This window comes from Stegostoma tigrinum, chromosome 5 (assembly GCF_030684315.1).
Source record: "Stegostoma tigrinum isolate sSteTig4 chromosome 5, sSteTig4.hap1, whole genome shotgun sequence".
NCBI lineage: Eukaryota > Metazoa > Chordata > Chondrichthyes > Orectolobiformes > Stegostomatidae > Stegostoma > Stegostoma tigrinum.
Window position 1 is genome coordinate 87510221 of NC_081358.1, and position 23780 is coordinate 87534000.

Consider the following 23780-nt stretch of genomic DNA (forward strand, 5'->3'; position numbering starts at 1 on the left):
GAGCCAATAATACATGATAACCTGATTCAGTTAAATGGGCTATTCTTCTAAAGTTTCATGGTAGCATCATTTTCCAAAAATAGTTAAAATCTGCTTTGTTTAAACAGGCTTGCCCAATCTAATTTTAAGCTTAAGTTTTGAAGCTTAGGAGTAAAATAGAAGGTAACATAGAAACTGAGCGCAAAACATTCTATAAACATGTGACAGAAGATTAGTAAAAATAAATGCAGACAGAAGCTGGGCAAAATAAAATGGGGAGCAAAAACAGCAGAAGAATTGAACACAGACTTTGGTTCCGTCTTCACAAGAGATGTTTGGGAGCCAAGAATGGAGTGAGAGAGAGGAATTGAAGGAAATCAGTATCAGCAAGAAATTAATGGGGATAAAAGCTGATAAATCATCAGGGCCTGACGATGTACATCACAGAGTAATAAAGGAAGTGGCCCTGGAAATACTGGATGCATTGGTGGTCATCTTCTAAAATTCTATAAACTCTAGAGCAGTACCTACAGATTGGAAGGTGGCAAATGTAACTCCACTATTTGAAAGGACAAGAGGGAAAGAAAGAATTATAGACCAGTCAACCTAACATCAGTAGTGGGGAAAATGCTGGATTCAATTACAAAAGACATGATTATGGAATCTTTGGAAAGCATTAACAGGAATGCACAAAGCCAGCACGGGTTTATGAAGGCAGAAACATATTTAACAAATCTCCTGGAGTTTTTTTTTAAGAATGTAACTTGTAGAATAGATAAGGGAGAACCAGTGGATGTGCTGGTTTATTTGGATTTTAAGAAGGCTTCTGATAACGCTTTTCATAAGAAGGTAGGAGGCAAAGTTAAAGCTTATGGTAATAAAATGTGAGGCTGGATGAACACAGCAGGCCCAGCAGCATCTCAGGAGCACAAAAGCTGACGTTTCGGGCCTAGACCCTTCGTTAGAGAGGGGGATGGGGTGAGGGTTCTGGAATAAATAGGGAGAGAGGGGGAGGCAGACCGAAGATGGAGAGAAAAGAAGATAGGTGGAGAGGAGAGTATAGGTGGGGAGGTAGGGAGGGGATAGGTCAGTCCAGGGAAGACGGACAGGTCAAGGAGGTGGGATGAGGTTAGTAGGTAGGAGTTGGAGGTGCGGCTTGGGGTGGGAGGAAGGGATGGGTGAGAGGAAGAACAGGTTAGGGAGGCAGAGACAGGTTGGACTGGTTTTGGGATGCAGTGGGTGGAGGGGAAGAGCTGGGCTGGTTGTGTGGTGCAGTGGGGGGAGGGAACGAACTGGGCTGGTTTTGGGATGCGGTGGGGGAAGGGGAGATTTGAGAGTTGCAATGGGAGAGAGATTCCCTGAGGTTGGTCCAGAGGGAGGAGGGTAACTTCTTCAGGTTAGGCATCCCTGGAAGAGGCTTCGCAGTGAGGTTAAAATTGCATCAGTGATAATGGGAACTGCAGATGCTGGAGAATCCAAGATAATAAAATGTGAGGCTGGATGAACACAGCAGGCCAAGCAGCATCTCAGGAGCACAAAAGCTGACGATTCGGGCCTAGATCCTTCATCACAGGGAGGGATGGGGAGAGGGTTATGGAATAAATAGGGAGAGGGGGGGAGGCGGACCGAAGATGGAGAGAAAAGAAGATAGGTGGAGAGGAGAGCATAGGTGGGGAGGTAGGGAGGGGATAGGTCAGTCCAGGGAAGACGGACAGGTCAAGGAGGTGGGATGAGGTTAGTGGGTAGGAGATGGAGGTACGGCTTGGGGTGGGAGGAAGGGATGGGTGAGAGGAAGAACAGGTTAGGGAGGCAGAGACAGGTTGGACTGGTTTTGGGTAGTAGGTAGTAGGTCCAACCTGTCTCTGCCTCCCTAACCTGTTCTTCCTCTCACCCATCCCTTCCTCCCACCCCAAGCCGCACCTCCAACTCCTACCTACTAACCTCATCCCATCTCCTTGACCTGTCCGTCTTCCCTGGACTGACCTATCCCCTCCCTACCTCCCCACCTATACTCTACTCTCCACCTATCTTCTTTTCTCTCCATCTTCGGTCCGCCTCCCCCTCTCTCCCTATTTATTCCAGAACCCTCTCCCCATCCCCCTCTCTGATGAAGGGTCTAGGACCGAAACGTCAGCTTTTGTGCTCCTGAGATGCTGCTGGGCCTGCTGTGTTCATCCAGCCTCACATTTTATTATCTTGGATTCTCCAGCATCTGCCGTTCCCATTATCACTAAAGCTTATGGTGTTGGGATAAAATATTAGCATATTAGAATGGATTGACAGGAAACAGAATTGGAATAAATGGGTCTTTTTCTGAGTTGCCAGCAATGAATAATGAAATACCACAAAGACCAGTGCTTGGGCTCCAGTTATTCACAATAAAGGTAGTTCTCCGATAACACAACAGTTGCAATCTTGTGTGCCTTTTCACTATAGAAAATTGCTACAGAAAATTCAGTTATAGGGGAATCGCTATACTGTACAGAAGAAAGTTCACATTATACAAACAGCATCCAGAATTCATCAATCACGTTACAGCCAATTCACGTTAATGAAACCCGTACTACAGCAGAAATACCTGTATATGTAAATAACCTGGATGAGGAAACCAAATGTAACATTCCCAATTTTTCTGAAGACACAATTGGGCAGGATTAAGAGTTGTAAGGAGGAAACAAATTGAGAGGGTACACACATAGCAGATGCAATACAACATAGCTAAGTGTGAAATTGTACACTTTGGTTGAAAAATAGAAAGAAATAGTATTATTTAAATGATGATATTTTTGGAAGTATCAGTGTACACAAAGATTTGGATGTCTTTGTACGCCAGTCAATGAAAGCAAACAAGACAACGCAGCAAGCAATTAGGAAAGCAAATGGTATTTTGGCCTGGATTGCAAAATGATGGAGTTCAGAAGTAGGGATGTCTTACTAGACAGGGTCTTAGTGAGACCATTACTGGATTATTGCATGCAATTTTGGTATCTCTACCTAAACAAGGAGATATTTGTCAGAGGGAGTGCAAAACTGGTTCGCTAAGCTGATACCCAGGATGACAGGACTGTCCTGTGGAGAGATTGGTTCAACAACATCTGTATTCACTAGAGTTAGAAAGGATGCGAGGGTATCAGATTGAAATATATAATAGTCTGACAGGACTGGACAGATTAGATGCAGGGAGGATATTTCTCCTAGCTGGTGAGTCTAGGATCAGGGGACACAGTCTCAGTATGTTAGGTAGACCATTTAGAACTGAGATGAGGAAAACAGTCTTCACTCAAAGGATAGTGAATTCTGTGGAATTCTCTGCCACAAAAGGCTGCGGAGGCCAAGTCACTGAAAATATACAAGAAAAAGCCAGATAAATTTATATATTTTAAAGGAATCAAAGGGTATGGGAAGAAAGCAGGAATATTGTATTAAGATAGAGGATCAGCCATGATCATGTTGAATACAGGAAAAGGCTTGAAGGACAAAATAGCCACGCCTGCTTCCAGCTTCTGTGTGTCCATGTCTATGAAACGGGTAAATTGCTTCAGCTTCTCAGAATATCCAGAAAGAGGGCTACTTAGATTAGATTAGATTCCCTACAGTGTGGAAACAGGCTGGCCCAGCAAGTCCACAATGCCCCTTGAAGAATCCCACCCAGACCCATCCCCCTATCACCCCTGAACACAACAGGCAATTTAGCATGGCCAATCCACCTAGCCTGCACATGTTTGGACTGTGGCTAGAAAACGGAGCACCCGGAGGAAACCCAACCAGACACGGGGAGAATGTGCAAACTCCACACAGACAATCAGCCGAGGCTGGAATTAAACCCGGGTCCCTGGCGCTATGAGGCTGCAGTGAGCCACCGTGCTGCCCCAAATCCTGAATAAAAAAAAAACACGCTCTCTCTCCCTGTTATACAGATAAAATGAAACACAATACTTTCCTTTGTAAAGGCCTAAAATTAGACATTAGAACAATTTGAACAAGTAATTTTGGTGGCAAAGAAATACACAGGAAAATTGTTTACCTTTGCAAATTGGCTTCACCCAAACTCGCAAAACAAAGGTATCAATGAGAGTTTCATATTAAAAATAGTTTGAACAGCAAAGCTTGCATATTTAAGCAGTTAGCTTGTCATGTAAAGAGATTATCATGCAATTAGAAAATATAACGCTGCTTGTGGCAGTTTCTGATGATTGGGATACCAAAGCTAATAACACATCTAAAAACGAACCTGAAATGATCAAAGGAATGTGTAAATGAAAAATGTTCCACTGGATAGCTTGATCAACTCCCACTTTTGACCCATATAAACACATAAGTGCCTGTTCGATAGTCTGAAACAAATTTGAACTTCCATTCGTCTTAACAATAATATTAATATTAAATTTCTGGCAGCAAGTAATTATGACAGCTAAGATTCCTGCAACCATATTACAAAATCAGATTCCACATGTTGTTGGCTAGATTCAGTGCAAGGACTAATTACAACAGAGGTTTCTTTTGGACACATACCAACTCCTTGGGTTTATGTCTAAATACTAACACTTAAATTTAGCTTGTGGAGTAGAAACATTTGAGAGAAATGTGTACGACCTATCAGTTTACCTGAAGCTTTTTCAAAAAAAGTACCCTACCAATTTTAAAAACTTAAGCCCTAAAATTGTAAATGTTTAGATTTGGTAAGAATTTAGACTTTACAAAATCCTTCCTTCAAAATACCAAAATACCAGTGCTTCTGCTTCAGCAATCATTCAAAGAGAAGTTCAAGTTGGCTACACACCAATATACCAGACTTGAATTTAAATTAGCACAGGTACTTTATCTCTATATATCTATTTATTTCTCGCTGAAGCTAAACAAAATATCATCAATACTTCAACTGTGAAATGACAAAATTAACTACTTTATCCAGAAAAGCGTCAAAACTTACTTTTCTAAGTGAACTCAAAAAGTGGTATTAGTGTTCAAATTAGCTTCAGAAGGGTGGGAAAATATACGTTGCCTAGGAGCACAAGAAAATGACTGGGCATGGCTGCCAAACCATGTTCCCATTAATGGGGTCTGATGGCATTGTACTTAACAGAATTTGCTGATACATGGCTGGGTCCAGTTAAAACTGATATGCAAATGTGGATTAAAAAAGAAACAAAATGAAGTTGTGTTTTTTGGGAGTGTTTCATGTTTGCGAAATTTCTTAATAAAATTACATTTGTAAAGAGTTACCTTTAGGAGAAATGACCCCTCCCATTATTCTCTACAAAAGGACTGGGATCAAAGGCTATGATATGGAATTTCTAATGAAATCCAGAAAGGATGTCTTTGATCTCATCAGTGTAATCTGCAAAGAGTTTTAGCTCATTATTTTGCCCTATGAATAGAAGGGCTATGTCACAATAGGAAAGTTATTTTAATGAGGCATTTCAATCAACTAAATATGAAAACCCAAAAGGTTTATTCAAAATTAGTCCGTGGAATTCATGATTGCTTCCTGGTCCGCTGTGTCTTGGAAACAATGAAAAACAGTGCTCATCTTGACCTACTAATCTCTATGACCCTACAAGACAGGAAATAGAAATTGTAGCATACTTCAAGAATGATAACTACAGAATAACCATGTTTAAAATTATTTTGGGAGCTAAAAGTACTTAAGACAGACAGTCAGGAAAAGGCTCAGTTCAAAGAAGTGACGAAACAATTAAAGGGAAAGGATTGAAAGGCTGTTCAATGAACATTCTGTGCAAGTGCCTTTAAAGAACAATGCAGAGCATGTTATATTAATAAATTAAAAGATAACCTTGTTAAGATCTTGCAGGGAGAAGGTTGAGAAACTAAAAGGGAAATCACAAATAAAGAAACAGCCCCAAAGTGACACATCAATACAAACTGAACACAATACAATTATTCTTTTTGTCCCATCATTGCAAAATGGCAGTCATTGAAGATCAAAAGACCATAAACAGGCTTCAAATAGTAAATATACCCAAAAAAATGTAAATATTTGGAATCATTACTTCCTTCAAGAGTTCAAGCCTTTCCAAAATAGATCTAATGTATATAAGCGGTTTGACATTAGTAAAATGGGAATATTGAATTAATCAAGCACATACCTCCTGAAATTGACTGCATACATTCAAAATTGCTAAGATCACTAACTTACTGATAATAATTTAGGCAAGTCTCTGGTGATTGAGGAGCTATAGTAGATTTCTATTCATATTCATAAATGGAGATAAGCAGGATTAAGATTCCAGAATCTCAGAGAGGTTAAAAACTTGGAACATTTCAAGAAACATTTTGATGCTCAAATGGAGTCATTTTAGTAACTTCTGAATAGCTGAATATGGGTCAAATAGTTCTCAGCCCATACATTTCAGTTCAAGACAAAATGTGTGTGAGCAGTCTTAGAAACACAGTCTGTTGTTTTTCTTGATATTTTATAAAGATTTGCATTCATGCATGAATGGTTTGAGTTCAAGGATTTGACGACCAAGCTTTTATCTTCATAATTTCACCCTGCTCAACCACCATTTTTTGCTTAGACAGGAAAACATCCCCATTTCTGAACTGAAATACATTATTTAACTGGAGATTTATTTACATGCAAATATTGTTTCTAAGCAACAAATGTTCATTGCTTTACAATGTTCAAAGAATATGCACATTTGTAAAATCTGTGTCAACATTTCTAAGCAGCATGGGGGTACACAGAACAATGCACTCCTATATTTGTCAGTGTTCTACAGCTCTATTAGCATAACTATAATGTTCATTTTCAAAAGTCATTACAACATAAAACTGAGAAACAGATGAATGATTACAATTATTCCAATATGGAGAAGAGTTATTCATAATTTAAAAGGCTACGAAGTCAAGTATATAAAGACAAGCGAACTTAAACTTTAACAGTCTGTATGCACACCGCCCATGGATCATATTTATTGTATCTAAATCCATTTGAAATCGGTCTCCCCTAAAATGTTGTGATTTAATTTGCTGCAAACTCCTTCTAAGATTCTTAAGGTCTAACCAACTGACTCAAGATAGGTTCTATTAATATTTAGGCTAATACCTCACAAGGACATTTCTCTATCTACACTTCCTGCTGCCTTGGGAAAGCAACCAGTATAATCAAAGACCCCTCTCACCCAGGTTATACTCTCTTCCACCCTTTTCTGTCAGGTAGAAGATATACAAGTTTGAATACATGTATGAACAAAGTCAAGAACAGCTGCTTCCTTGCTGTTATCAGAACTCTTAAATGTTGATGTTGATCTGTCTGTCTGCAACTGTAACACAGTATTCAGTACTTGGTTCACCTACTCTGATGCACTTTGTATTGTACAATCTGCCTGTATAGCACGGATATCAGCACTTTTCACTGTATCTCGGGACATGTGACAACAATAAATCAAACTCAAGGTCAAAAATCCAAACTGACAAACTTCAATACATACAATCTCTGACTTCTGACTACAAGTCCCTGCAACTGCCCTCAACAGACTTACCCAATTGGGGAATCAGGCTAATTGTGTCAAATTCAGAGGTAACACGATTGGGGGAAAGAAAAGGTTCCAAGGTAGTGTCACTGACTAAATAAAATATAGGAGGGTGTGACACAAGAATTAAGTATGCCTGAGTGTTTCCAAGAATTTTGTTTATATTTTAGGCTTCCAACATCTGAAATACTTTTTTCAGGAAAATGGACGCCAAAGGGGATGTTAGGATGGTAGATCAAAAGCTTGATTAGTGGCTTTTTTTTATAGAATCCCTAGAGTGTGGAACAGGCCCTTTGGCCCACCAAGTCCACACTGACCCTCAGAGCATCCCACCCAGACTCATCACCCTATAACCCACCTAATCTACACATCTTTGAAAACTACCGACAATTTAGAATGGCCAGTCCACCTAGCCTGCACATCTTTGGACCGTGGAAGGAAAACAGAGCACCTGTAGGAAACACACGCAAACAGGAGAGAATGTGCAAACTCCACACAGACAGGCGCCCGTGGGTGGAATCAAACCTGGGTCCCTGATGCTGTGAGATTTTCTGGGTGAGGAAGGAGGGAAGAGATGAAGAGATTAGAAATTCTAGAAAACGGAGCCTAAACAACTGAAGAAATGGTGAACAAAAGGGAAGGAAGGGGACAATGATGACAGTTTTAAAATGCAAGGGCAAAAATAGCTGGACAGACAGGAAGAGAAACTATTTAGAATGTCATTCAACACAGGGGCCATGGTGGTGAGACAACCAATAGTTAGGTCAAGTTGGGCAGGGTAGTCAGGAATGTGGGGACGTCTATGATTGGGGTGGTGGTGAATAGTCAGGTCTGGTCAGGAGAGGGAGAGAATTGATGAGAGGGACGTATCATTAGGAGGGTTGGACATATCTAGTCAGTTTGTATAGGATTTTTACAGAGAGCCATGCCAGTAGAGGGAGGAATGTAGTAGCAATAGGGGACAGTATAGTTAGGGCGACGGATACTGTTCTCTGCAGCTGTGAGTGTCCCGAATGTTATGCTGCCTGCCCAGTGCCAGGTTACAGGTATTTTCCTCAGGGCTGGAAACAAACTTGAAGCAGAACAGGAGGGAGCCAGTAGCTGATGTCCATATTGGCACCAATGGTATTGCTAGAACTATAAAGAAGGCTCTGCTGAAAGATTTTGAGCTAATTAAAAGGAAGAACCTTCAAGAGAAACTCTTGCCGTAGGATTATTGAAGTCAAGGAATTAACTGGGTAGCTGAAGATTGCAGTGGGAGGAATAACTTTCAATTCATGAAGCAATATATTCGTACTTGGGTAAAAAGGAGTTATGTTGGTGGGACGAGTTTCATTTGAACTGTGCCAAGACCAGTGTCTTGGCGAACTGAACGACTAGGTATGTAGAAGGAGTTGTAAACTAATTAAGTGGGGGTGGGGCAGTTAGGGAGGGGAGATGTTGGCACACCTACAGCAAACAGGAGAAGTAATGATGCCAAAGTGGAATAGGAACTGGTAGATGCATAGCATTTCAAAAAATGCAGCAAATAGGATTAAAAAAATGGCAAATGGCAAAAAGGAACAAAATAAATGAGTTAACAGTACAAATAAAGGTTAATGGGTATGATCTAACTGAATTACAGGGGTGTGGTTATAAGGAGATCAAAGCTAAGAACTAAATATTCAGATATATATGACTTCTACATGACAGGCAGGAAATGCGGAAATTTGTTAGTAGGGCATGGAATAAGTGCCATAGCAAGAAATTCTCATGTTCAGAAGATGCAGAATTCATATCACTGCAGTAAGAAACAACAAGGGGCAGATGACCCCGGTGCGCGTATTTTCCAGGTCTCCAAAAAGTACCTATACTGAAGGACAGAATAATCAGAAAATAATAACAAATGTTTACAAAAGCAATACATTAATCATGGATAACTTTGATCTTCATGTAGATTGGCAGAGGTAGGCATGAATAAGACTGTATAATGTGTGTCCAGGAAAGTTTCCAAAACTAATATGTTGTAGATCCAACCACCGGACCAGGCTTTTCTGGATCTGATTATATGAGGCAATTTTGATAAACGTTCTGAGAGGACCAAACTGAAGAAACAGTGACCAAAATGTGGTAGAATTCAGTTCTCAGTTTGAAAATGAAAAACTTGGGTCAGAAGTAACTGTGCTTAATTTCAATAAGGGTAATTTAAGAAGAATGAGGGCAGAGTTGGCTGGAGTGGACAGGGAAAGGAGTTTAGCAGAAAAGATGATTCATGTAGAATGGCAGGTGTTCAAGAAAATAGTTTGATTTATGAAAAAATATATATGCCAGTGAGGAACAGGGAATCTAGAAAGGGGATTAACCAAGTTAAGGACAGTATCAAATTGTAAAGAAGAAAACACACAATGTGGCAAAGTTTAGTGGTAAACTAGAGAATTAGAAAAGTTTTAAAAGCTAACAAACAGGGAGAAAATAAACTGAATGTTAACTAGCAAATTTTGTAAAAATCAGACAGCAAGGATTTATTAAGTAAACAGAAAGACAGAGGAGCCAAAACAAACAGAAAACCCTCAGTGAACTAATTGGGAACCAGGAAATCTCATTGGAATTGAATGCAAACCTTGTAGCAGTCCTCATAATAGAAGACATTAATAGGATTCAAAAAGTATTAAATCAAGGAGAAAAGGCTGGGAAGGAAATAAAGACAAAACTATAAATGGAGATAAAGTACTACGAAAGCTTGTCGGGGTTAAAGGCTGACATGTCTCCTGGACCTGATGGAAGTTGCTACAGAGATAGTGGATACATTGGTAGTAATCTTTAAAGGACCCTTTCACTCTGGAAAACTCCCAGATGATTAAAAAATGCCAGTGTAATAGACTTATAATGGAATGAGAAAACATAACCGTAGGTCAGTCACTTTAACATCTGCAATTGGAAAATACGGCGTTTTACAATCAACAGAAAGATATCAACCTAATTAATAGGAAACTGAGCCAAGATTCAAATGAGATAAACTGATTTGATTAGAATTAGAACTTTGCATATGTTTGAGACAGCTTGTGGATACTTATTCGCTCACTGGATCTCTGTGTTAGTGGCCGGACCAGCATTTATTGCTCATCCCTAGTTGTCTTTGAGACGTTCGTGGTAAACTGTCTTCTACAGTCAAACTACTGCAGTCTATTTAGTCTAGGTACATCTACGATGCCATTAGTGAGTGAGTTCCTCGTTTTTGACCAAGTGACTGCAAAGGAACAACAAGCTATTTCCAAGTTGGGATGGTGAGTGGCTTGAAGGGGAATTTGTAGGTGGTGGTGTTTTGATGTGTGTGCTAATCCTATCCTTCAAGATGGTAGCTGTCGTGGATATGGAAGGAGCGGCTCAAGGAGCCTTGGTGAATTTTCACAACATATCTAGTAGATGATATATTCTGCTGCTACTGAACTCGGTGGTGGAAGGAGTGAATGTTTCGGATTGTGGTACCAATCTTACAGGCTGCTTTGTCTTGGATGGAGGCAAGTTTCTCACGTGTTGTTGGAGATGTCCTCATCCAGATAAGTGGAGGATATTTCATCATACTCCTAACTTCTGCCGTGTAGATGATGGATAGGCTTTGGGCAGTCAGGATCTGAGTGATTTTCTGGAAGATACCTAACCTTTGACACTCTTGTAGTATTTACATGGCTGGTCCAATTCTAGTTCTGGTCAATGGCAACTGCAATGTTGACAGGCAGGGATCCAGAGATGGCAATGCCACAGAATGACAAGGGTAACGGAAGATTCTCTCTTGCCGGATTTTATGTTTTTTTCTTTCATTCATGGGATGAGGGTGTTGCTAACTGGGCCAGCATTTATTGCCCAGAGGGCAGTTAAGAGTCAATCACACTACTGTGTGTTTGGAGTCACATATAATCCAGACCAGGTAAGGATGGCAGTTTCCCTCCCTAAAGAACATTTGTGAGCCAGATGGGTTTTTCTGACAAATTGACAGTGGATTCATGATTGCCATTAGACTCCTATTCCTGATTTTTTTAAAAACTGTGTTCAAATTCTACTATCTGCTGTGGTGGGATTTGATCCAGGGTCGCCAAGACATTACCTTGATCTCCGGATTAACAGCTATAAAAATGCCACTTGGTGACTACATCTCTGTGGAGATGGCCATTACCTGACATTTGTGCGGCACATAAGTTGCCACTTATCGGCTCCAACCTGAATATTGGCCAGATGGCGTTGCATCTGAACATGGCCTGCTTCAGTATATGAGGTATTATGAATGGTGGTGAAAGCTGCGAAGTGAACATCCCTACTTCTGACCTTATGATGGAGCAAAGTTCACCGATGAAGCAGCTGAGGACAGTTGGGCTGAGGACACTACCTGGAGGAACTCCTGCAGAAATGTCCTTATTTGAGACGGTTGACTCCAACAACCACAACTATCTTCCTTTGTGTCACAAATGACTAACTAGTGGAGAGTGTTCACTCTGATGCCACAAATGCTCAAATGCAGCCTTGATGTCAAAAACAGTCACTCTCACTACGCACCTGGAGTTTAGCTCGTTTGTCCATGTTTGAACCAAAGCTGTAATGAGTTCAGGAGTAAGGTGCCTTGGTAGACACCAAACTTAGTGTCAGCAGGCCTGTGCTAAGCTAACACTTCTGATAACATTATTGATTACATGATCCATCACTTCACTTCAGAGTAGGCAGATGGAGGATTAGTTGGCTGAGTTGGATTTGTCCTGCATTTGTACCCAGGACATAGCTGGATATTTTTCCACATTATCAGATGGATGCCAATATTGTAACTGTACTAAAACAGATTGGCTAGGGGCACGGCAACTTCAGGAGCACAAGACTTCAGTACTACTGCCGAAATGTTGTTGAGGGCTACAGCCTTTGCGGTATCCAGCATTTTCAGCCATTTCTTGTACAGTGACTTGAATTGGCTAAAGATTGTGCCTCCTCCAGAGACTACCATCATCACATCTGGACTATTGATTTGGCACGTCTGGCCAAAAAAACTGATTGAAAATGCTTCAGCCTTACTTTTGCACTGACATGTTGGGATCCCCCATATTAAGGATATTTGTACAGGCTCCTCTTCTAGTGATTTGTTTAATTTAGTTAACACTATTTATGACTGGATATGCCACGACTGGAAAGCCTAAGATTTGATTCAATGGTTCTAGAATTGCTCATGTGCAATAAAAATGATGTGGTTATCATGCAGGCAATATGGTAAAAGAATATCATTACTTACAAGATTCTGAAGTAAATTCTAAAATGAATTTCATAAAATTGTTGTCAAAAAGAAAATCACAAGATTGCAAAGCTCATGTCAAAATATCTAAAAGGCTTATTTTACAAGGTCATAGAACTAATCAAAAACGCAAGATATATTGTACTAGAAATTACCGGGCAGCAAAACCAGGCTAATTATCCCAATGTGGGGAGGCTATTCTTGAAATTCATTTTTCTGTTCTCATGATAAATTCAATCTCTTCTTTACCTGCACAGCAACCGCAGTGTAAGGGTGTTGAAGTGAAGTATTGGTACTAAAATATTTTTCACATTTCCCAATTTGATAAAGCTCAAGAGATGTCATCTTTGCCACTGAAAGTAACGATTTCATAACTGTTAATTTGCAAATGGTGTACCTCAAAAACTAATGGATGAATTTCAGCAAAACTTGGTACAAAGACAGCATATGATCCCAGGAATAATTGACGAGTTTCTAGCAGTGATTTGGAATGGAATTTTCCTCATCCATTAATAAATATTAGAAAATGGGATGAATTGCCAATTTTTTTAAAGAATGCTATTATTTCTGAATGAACATGAGAACTATCAAAGCACTATCAACGCATCTCCTGTCCCACCAGAGGCCTAAATATCCTTGACTATTGCTGCACAAACAATCCAGGATGCCTATCACTCCATACCTGACCTGCATTTTCAAAACTTAGACCATAAGGTTTCATCTCCCCACTTAAACTAAAGAAGAAGCAGAAACTAATGCATGTGGATCCGGTACAGTAAGTTATACAGTGCTGGCATGAGATAGCAGATGAGCTGCTATGGCGACTGCTTAGAGTCAGTGGACTGGTCCATATTCAAAAACTCAGCGGCCAACTTAAATGAGTGTGTGCCACTACCATCACAGACTTCATCAGTAATTGTAGACAGAACTGCATGCCAAAGAAGTTAATCTGAGGGTTTCCCAAACAGAAACCATGGATGAACCAGGAGATCCACTCCCTACTGAAGTCCAGGTCTGCGGCGTTCAAGTTGGGTGACCTGACCTATACAGGAAATCTAGGTACAACCTTCACAAAGCCATTAGGGATGCCAAGAGACAATACCAGACTAAGCTAAAGTCCCAGACTAACCATATGAGCACCTGTCAATTGTGGCAATGCTTACATGATACAACACATTACAAAGCCAAGTCAAGTAGAATTGCTGTCAACAGTGCATTCTTCCCCAATGAACTCAATGCATTTGGTGCTCATTTTGAATAGAAGGTGAGTGAAATGACGCATATGCCACAAAAGCCTCAGGTAAAGCTGTACCCACAGTCACTGCTACAGAGGTCAGATTGGCCTTCTTGAGAATGAATCCATGGAAAGCGATTGACGTGATGGAGTCCCCTGCCATGCATTCATTTCCTGTGCACAGCAGCTGGTGCGAGTATTCAGTGACATCTTTAACCTCTCCTTACTCCAATCTGAGGTTTCCACCTACTTCAAGACGACCACTATCATCCAGTGCTTTAATAACTACCAACTGGTGTTTATGACATCGACCATTATGAGGTACTCTGAAAGGTTAGTAATGGTACACATCAACTGCAGCCTCGCAGATTGCTTTGATCCTCTACAATTAACCTGCTGCCGCAACAGGCGCATGGCAGTCACCATCTCCCTGGCCCTATACTCATCCTTGTTATCCACATGTTCCAAGAATAAGTACATCAGACTCCTACTTGTTAATGATAGGTTGACCTTCAACATCATAATTCCAACTAAACTCAACTCCAAACTCCAAGACCTAGGAGTTTGATCCCTCCTCAGCAATAAGATCCTTGACTTCCTGAGCCACAGATCACAATCAACAAGAAACAGGCAACACCTCCTCCATGACAATCCTCAACATACCGCAAGGGTGCCTACCTAGCTCCTTACTATTCTCTTTATATACTCACCACTGTGTGGCCAAATTCTGCTCTAACTCCATTTACAAGTTTGCTGATGACACCGCTGTGGCAGGTTGGATCTCAAACAAGACAAAGTATACAAAAAATATAGATAGCTTATTGGCATGGTGTAAAGACAACAAACTCTCCATCAATGTCAGCAAAATGAAGGTGCTGCTCATTAATGTCAGTGGAGGACACATCCCTTTCAGTATCAATGGTGCTGAGGTAGAGGTAGTTTAAGTTCCTAGGAGTAAAGATCACCAACAATCTGGCCTGGTCCCTTCATAACGGCATTATGGTTATGAAAGCACACCGATGTCTCTACTTCCTCAGAACATTAAGGACATTTGGTACATCCAGATTGACTCTTACAATTTTTTATAGATGCACCACAGAAAGCATCCTATTCAGATGCATCCAGATTGGTATGGCAACTGCTCTGTTCCAGATTGCAAGAAATTATGGAGAGTTGTGAACACAGGCCAGAGCATCATGCAAACCAGCCTTCCTTCAACTAACTACGTCTATATTTCCCAATGCCTTGAGAAAGTAGCCAACATAATCAAAGACCCCACCCCTACTAGTTATACTCTTTTCTACTCTCTTTCATTAGGACGAAGATACAAAAGTTTGGAAACACACACCACATTCAAGAACAGCTTCTTCCTCTGTTATCAGATTTTTAAATGGACCTCTCATACCTTAAAGTTGATTTTTCTCTGACCATCTCTGTAGCTGTAACATTATGTTCTACATTCTGTTCTATTACCCTTATGTACTTATGTATGGTATAATTTGCCTGGATAGCACATAAAACAATACTTTTCACCATATCTCAGTACATGTGACAATAATCAAATTAAATTAAAACAAGTCAGCTAGGGGTGGCCATTTGCAATTCAGTCCCTTTAGCCTGATTTGACATTTAATACGATCATGGCTGATCTCATTGAGGCCTCGACTCCATTTTCCTGCCAACTTCCCATAACCTTTTACCAATTGTTAATTAAAAATCTGTCCATCTCCTAAAATTTAGTTAGTGTTTCAGCATCCACCCCATCTATGATACTGAATTCTACAGATAAGCAATGCTTTGAGAGAAGTAATTCCTCTTCATCTGTTTTAAATCAGCCACTATGTAGCCTAAAACTCTGACCTCTTGTTCAAGATTACCCCACAAGGTGAATCATCTGCTATATATCTCCTCTCTGATGAAGGGTCTAGGCCCGAAACGTCAGCTTTTGTGCTCCTGAGATGCTGCTTGGCCTGCTGTGTTCATCCAGCTTCACATTTTATTATCATCTGCTATACATCCAGTTTGTCAATCCCCTTTAGCATCTTTTATAACTCAATTAGATCTCCTCTCATCCTTCTAAGCTCTAGTAAATACAGGCTAAACTGATCAATCTTTCCTCATAAAACAAGCTATTGGAATTAAGATGTGATAACATTCTTCCCCAAGTAAGGTGACCAAAACTGCATGCAGTACTCCAGATACGGTCTCATCAATGTCTTGCACAATTTCAAAAACACTTTCCTACCACTATATCCCAATACTTTAGCAAAAAATGCCAAAATTCAATTTGTGCTCCTTATTACCTGCTACATCTATATACTAACTTTGTAACACATGCATGAGGACATTCATATCCCTCTGCACTGAAACATTTTGAAGCTTCTTTCTATTCAGATAATAAGTTGCTTTTTAATTCTTTCAACAAAAATGGATAACCTCACACTCATCCATGTTAAACTCCATCTCCCAATTTTGGCCCATTCACCTCAACTGCCCATTTCCATTTGTAAATTTCTTCTTTCTTCATTGCAACTTATTTTCCCATCTATTTTAGTGTCATCTGCAAATGTGGCTATAGTACCTTCTATCCCTACACATACAAGTAATCAATATAGATTGTATATAGATGGGCCCAAGGACCAAACCTGTGGTACCCCACTAGTTGCAGCTTGTCAACCAGAAAAAGACCCTATTATTCCACTTGTTTAGTTTCTATTGTTGATCCAATCCACTATTTAACCTTGTGTGATCTTACCTTGTATAATAATCTTGTCAAATTTTCTACATCCACAGGACCTCCATTATTCACTTTGCTTGTTACATCTTTGAAGAACTCTAGCATATTAGTCAATCATGATTTACCCTTCATAAACCATGACATCTCTGACAGCTTGCATTTTGACTTTCCAAATGTCTCATTGCGACTACCTTAGTAAACGAGTCCAATTTTCTAAATGACAGATGTTACAGCAGCTGGTCTATAATTTCCTACTTTTTACACGTTACGCATTGTCTTAGTTGTTGTGTGAAATTTGCCAGCACTGTCAACATATAAGCAGTGTTCTCAGGCCAAGTGTTAGTGACAAATTGGCTTGAAACTTCAATTCAGTGAAAATTAATTATTTTATTAAAAATTCATTTTTTAGTCTTCTATTTAAAGACCTTCAAAGCAGGGAAGAGCTCAAGGAAGGGTTGTGCAATTGAAGTAATGTTGAGTTAACTGTGTGTCAGAGATATACTCTCTATCGAGTGTCATTTTCACTTTTTTTCATACTGCACATTATCTTTTAAAAATTGGTCATCGCTTACCTGAATAAGTCATCAGCAAGATTCTCTTCTTTAAGTTGCTGGCTTTGCTCCTGTAAACAAATTACATCTTACTCTGGAGTGTGAATCCATAAAAACATATTCAGATCGAAAAATTCTAACAGTTTCTAAAAGATTCTACCAGTTTAACAAAATCTATTTGGCCAGGGTTTTCTGTTTTCATGGGCATTTTCATTCATTCCCCTCATCCCATAAATAAAAAAAGAAAAAAAATTCATGAGAATTAACAAAATGAAGTACGGGCTGGTGAGCACAGAAGGAAAGTTGATCACGAATCAAAGACATACCTCCACTTCTTGTCTTAGCCATTCTTCCATTTCTGAGTTCTTTTTTGTTTGGTTAGCCTTCAGGTCTGTGCCCCCAATAATTTTAGGAAGCTCTTCAGCTCCAGGATATAAAACCTATCACAGCAGAAAAGAGTTCACGTAATTCAAAACCAGACTGACAACTATACAATGCAGAATATTCAAACCTGTATTTAATGAAAAGTTTAATAAAGTCAAATAGAAGGTGCCTAATGCTTTCTTGGATAAACACAAAATTCTTGAACAATAAGGCTGAATTCAGCTGGACTGTGGTATCACACTGCAATTTACTTGTTCAGACTTATTTGTGCACTCTTCAGCTCAAAAAGCTATCCTTGCATGCAGAATGTTTTCTTCGTGGGATGTATTGTGACCCACCATTTCTGACTTGGCTCACGAGGAGCCAATGGCTCAGCACAAATCCAATGTGATATAGCCCTTCTGGCTGATATGACTCTAGACGTGCTAGTTCTGACCAGGCAGGCCCACAGAACGAATTCATGCCTCATTCTATGTAAATTTAATGCCAAGCTGCAAGATGAACTTCTTTGAAGAGACAACTTGCAGGCAAGTTTATTTTTGAAAACTTCTGTTATTTTTGTTGTAAAGTAACTGGAGTATGCTAGATTGTTTTTTGAGCTGCTGTCTGAATGCATGGATGTGGTAGATGATTCCTGCATCCTCAGTGTGAGGGTAGATGATTAGCTGATCTGTCCATACAATGTTACAATAGGTATGGGGACAGCATTGACAGTGTCTCTGGGTCTGCAGCACAACGGTGAGATAGAGTATAAGGGAAACTCCACGCAATATGGTTTTACAAATTGGAAGTGGACTCTTCTGTACTCCTTGACCATCACAGGTCGTTGTCTGGCAGGCCAGTCATTACAGCCAGTATCTCAGCATGTATATGCATCAATATTTTCCTGTTTGCTACTCCACTGAAATCATCACACAAATCCTCTGCAGCAGTATTCATCTGCAGCTTTGCCTTCTCGTAAGCCAGCAAACAAATCATCCTTTTCTTTTGCATGTCTGTAGCTCATATATGCCCAGTTACTCAACATTTGTAAATTCCAACTTTAAACTAGACTCTCAAGCACAGTGACATTAAAAGAACTGATGCCTCCAAGGGTTAGATCAAATGACAGGGCCTCTTCATCAGCATTGTTCTGTTACTCTCTCTTCCTCTTTTGGTTACTGAGGCTGGGCTAATGGAAGCTTCCAAGTGTCTGAGAGTAGAAAATTCGAAAGCCACAGCTGATGTACAAAATGAGGGTTGGGTAAAAAAGATGATACCACAATGACACCACCAACAGCTTGCTCATTATGTCATAACCTTGAGCAACGGCATGTTCAGTTAAGAAAGGGCATAAGGTATCAACGCTCTATTCCTCAATGTTCTTAGTGACAGGTAATAATGAAGGATGTTACAACAGGTCATTTGATGCAAAAAGCCAACTTCACCGAAAAGCTCAGGAGATGCGGGCATCTCATCCCTTCTGACTCTGACCTGCTCCCTTCCGCTGTGTCACCTTGCCCTGTATGAGTGACGGCAGAAACGTGCAGTACATTTGCGTGCTCTGCCTCCAATAACAGGCTAGAAGTATATGAAGGCATAGAGAGGTAGGTGTAAGGAATATGGCATTTGTTGGTGCAACAGCATGAGGTAGAGTATGTGAATGTTAGGTGTGGGACCTGAGTGTCAGGGAGTGCTAATGGGTTATGAAGAGGTTCTAAAGTGTTGTGGAGCATGAAGGTGAATGTTGTTTTGGATAGCTGATGTCATGTGAAGAAACATTCAGTGACAATGACCAGCTAGGTGAGGCTGAAAAGCTTCTTGTCACATGTTTACCATGTCCTCAGGCCAGGCATTAGGAGTTGATCTTTCTAATTACCAGCTCCCACTTCTTTTTGAGGGAAGCCCTTGAAGACCTCCGTTTCCTGTCCCTGTTGAACATCAGCGTTGCTTCTGCCCACTGTCACTACTATTGCGTCCAGGACCACATCTATCATTCCTGACACCCATCTCTGCTCTGGTGTTCACTTTTCATCTTTTGGATTCCACTAATACTATTCAGTGAAATTTCTGTTTATGAGAGACAGACTGCATTTAAGAGGAAGTTGCAGAGATTTGCAATATATGCTGCATCACTTAATCCCCAAACTGGTTGGTTTTACACATTAACAATAGCTGTGGCAACCAAGACTGATTTTTACATTACAGGTGTTAAAGTGATAGTTTATGGTGTCTCAATTTGCAAAAAAATCTAAGACTAACAATATTATTAAATAAAACACACGATTAACCTTTTTAAATTTTTTAAAATTCTTCAACTGGCTATTCTCTTCATTTGAGAGAAGTATTCTTCCTCTTCCGGGTTGGCTGACAACAAGCGATTTGAACACGGTTACAAGAAGTCTGCTTGGAAGAGCCTCATTACTTTCAGATTCATGAAGTAAATCCAAATTCTATAAAACAAAGTAAACATGTCAACACGATTATCACAGAAATTGTTGATTCACAAATGCTCATCTTGCCAAGTCTTCAAAGTTTCAGTCTCACTGTTCAAACTCCAGCCAATATAGACCCATTGTACTCCGTCATTTATAATGAGGATACTTTTAGCCCAGAAATCAATTATTCTACTGAACCCTTGCTGCACCCCTCTAATGCAACTTGGATAAGGAGCTGAAAGCTGTGCCTGTATATATAATTCCAGATGCAGTCATAGCAAAGCCCTGTATAATTGCAACAAAACTTCCTTATTCTTCCATGGAATGACTGACACATGTTGAGATGTTGTTTCTCGGTTTCTCTATGACTCTGGCTCATAGTCCTAATGTCCTTACCCAGAGACTGAAATAAGGAAATATCTTTTCACCCAGAGGGTTATGAATCTTCAGAATTCTTGACTGTGAATGTTCAGTTGCTGAGTTTAACCAAGACTGAATTTGTTTAAGTTTGGGAAAAAATAATTGAAAAATACATCAGTCATGATTGAATGGCAGAGAAAACTCAAGAGGCCAAAAGGCTTAATTCTGTTCCTGTGTGTTATGGTCTTAAAAGGGAACCAAAGGATAGAAAGAAATCAGGGAAGTTGAAGTTCATTATAACCTTAACAAATGGTGATTTAAACCGGAGTAGTGACTGCCTACTCATATTTACGTTTTATTTAAACTGCTAATATACAAGATGTGAGCCATTTATATTAAGAAATATTCTTTTTTCTAAATGATGAACTGTAAGTTACTGAACATATAGGTCCACTTCAAAGAAAACTAAAGCATTTCCTTTTATGAAAACAAAATTATAGCCTAACTTTAACTATGGTAAATTCTCATTTACTGTCAGAAGTTTGGTTGCTAGGCTTCCAGGTTGTCATGGGACAACAGTTTGAAGTCTGTACACAGATTATTAAGCGATTGTCTTGAACACAACTTCAGACTATTCAGACTTGCTCAATGGAAGTGCAGAATATTAACACATTACTTTGCTGTTAGTGCACTTCCAACTACATAAGTCTTTAGAATTGTATCAGTGATAATGGGAACTGCAGACGCTGGAGAATCCAAGATAACAAAGAGTGGAGCCCGATGAACACAGCAGGCCATGCAGCATCTCAGGAGCACAAAAGCTGACGTTTCGGGCCTAGACCCTTCATCAGTGAGATGCTGCTTGGCCTGCTGTGTTCATCCAGCTCCACACTTTGTTATCTTACATAAGCCTTTAATCAGTTTCTTACTTGCTTAAAACAATTCAGCACTGAAGATGATCATGCAGCCATTCACACCTCTAGCTATTCTTTGAAATATTCATTCATAAGCCCCACATCCATGTTCTTTCTCAGTTAACCTGCAATTTTTTCCACTTCCAAGTATTAACCTGTTTTCTTTTTGAAAATTATCATTCAACTTGCTTCCAATCTTTTTAGAAGTACATTCCAGATCATAATAAGTGGCTACATGAAAAACTTTTTTTTGAAAACATGCCTTTAGTTACCAACCCTTTGGTCACTGGAAATGCTTCTTCTAATTCACCTGATCAAAATGTTTCATTATTTTGAACAATTCTTTTAAATTTTAAACTTTAGTGTGGAAGCAGAAAAATCCTACTGTTTTCCTAATGTCTCATGCAACTGAAGTTCTCCATTCCTGGTACTATTCTTATAAATCTCTTCTGCACCCTATCCAAGGTCTTGACACCCCTCAAGAAGAATATTGCCCTAAGCTGGACGAAATATTTCAGCTGGGTCTAACCATTTATAAGGTTTTAGCAAAACTTTCTCCTTTTACGTGCTATACACTTAACTATAAAGCCAAGAATTCCTTCCTAGAGTGAGTGCAAGGTCAACTTGTCCTACCACCTCTTGTGTATGAATACCCTACGTCAGTTTGAGCAGTGCCTTTAAATAGTACCGATCATCAATATGGCTTGATGTTTCTCATTGAAGAGTTCATGACAATAAAAGGTTTTATAAAGGACAATGAAGAAAAAGACAACAGTGTAACATAGGCTATTAATTTGTGGAACCTTACATAGAAGAGACAACTCAATGCCACATTTGGTAGTTTACTTTTGACGGCACAATAACTCTGTGCACAAACATATTTTGCTAATTTCTGGTGGAAATTTTTTTCTCGTCCATTTTCTAACAACCGTATGTAATTTTTTAAAAATCCTCTTAAATCTCGTGATAGCCACCTCTGCTCCAAGAAGAACTTGTCAATTTTTCTTAGTGACTATACTTTACCATCTTTGGTATAATTCCAACAATCTATATTGCAAATGCAAGAATAATGCTAAACCATAATGCAAAATCCAGCTGGGCAATGGAGAGATATTGAAGATAAAGCAGATGGAATTTGTGCAGAATTGTGCATAATAACTAGGGAAAGTACAGTATAGCGTGTTGATTAATATCAATGTCTCTGTTTAAAGAAGTGTTCATTTGATCAAACGTGTCAAATTATTTTGTAGTTGTTAACTGGACATTTCATGATACAGCTCCAAGGCAAGTAGTATTTGAACTGAGACCATTTGGACCCGAGATTGGAACACTACCACTGTGCCACAAAGCACTATGTGGACAATGCTATTGATAGCAATTAGCACAGACAAGAAGTGATTAGGGATAGGCACCAAAGATGTAACAAGTAGCTATTTAAATGAGAGGATTGATGAGGGCAGAGCAGTGGATGTGATCTATATGGATTTCAGTAAGACATTCAACAAGGTTCCTCATGGATGACTGGTTAGCAAGGTTAGATCACACGAATAGAGGGAGAACTAACTAAATAGAGAGAAGAAAGGGGTGGTGGTGCAGTGTTGCTTTTCAGACTGGAAGCCTAAGACCAGTGCGTGTCACATGGATTAGTGCTGGGCCCACTGCTTTTTGTCATTTAAATGAACTAGATGTGAACATAGGAGATATGGTTAGAAAATTTGCAGATGACATCAAAATTAGAGGTGTAGTGCACGGCAAAGAAGGTTAGCTCAAAATACAACAAGATCTTGATTAGATGGGCCAATGGGACAAGGAATGGCAGATGGAGTTTAAGTTAGATAAATGAGAGGAGCTGAATTTTGGAAAAGCACAACAGGCAGGACTTATACACTCAATAGTAAGGTCCTGAGGAGTGTTGAATACAGGTTCATAGCTCTTTGGAAGTGGAGTCACAGGTAGTGAAGGCGGCATTTGGTATGCTTGCCTTTATTGGTCAGTGCAGTGAGCAGAGGAGTTGGGAGATCATATTGCAGCTGTACAGGACATTGGTTCGGCCACTACTGGAATATTACATGTCATTCTGGTCACCCCGCTATAGCAAGGATGTTGTGAAACCTGAAACCGTTCAGAAAAGATTTACAAGGATGTTGTCAGAGTTGGAGGGTTTGAGCTAAAGGGACTATGGTTATTTTCCCTGGCGCTTCAGAGGCTGTGGGGTGACCTTATAAAAGTTTACAGAATCATGAGGAGCATGGATAGGGTAAATAGAGAAGGCCTTTTCCCTTTTTTTTGGGGGGGGGTGGAGAGTTGGTGGTGGTGGTCGTGGTGGTGGGGGTCTAAAACTAAACTGCATAGGTTTAAAGTGAGAGGGAAAAAGATTTAAAAAGGGACCTAAGGGGCAATATTTTCGCACAAGAGGGTGGTGCTTGAATGGAATGATCTGCCAGAGGAAGTGGAGGAGACTGG

General features: G+C 39.8%; 1 protein-coding gene across 4 annotated transcripts in view; it reads right to left on the reverse strand.

Annotated features, from left to right (window-relative positions):
* The window catches only part of nbn (nibrin), a 62494-nt gene that overhangs the window by 1653 nt on the left and 37061 nt on the right, over positions 1-23780 (reverse strand). For all 4 annotated transcript variants that reach the window (XM_059646121.1, XM_059646119.1, XM_059646120.1 and 1 more), the window contains 3 exons: positions 19897-20058; positions 17569-17682; positions 17264-17313 (listed from right to left, as the gene is read on the reverse strand). In XM_059646121.1, the coding sequence (XP_059502104.1) occupies positions 17264-17313; positions 17569-17682; positions 19897-20058 (326 nt within the window). The remainder of the gene's footprint in view (positions 1-17263; positions 17314-17568; positions 17683-19896; positions 20059-23780) is intronic.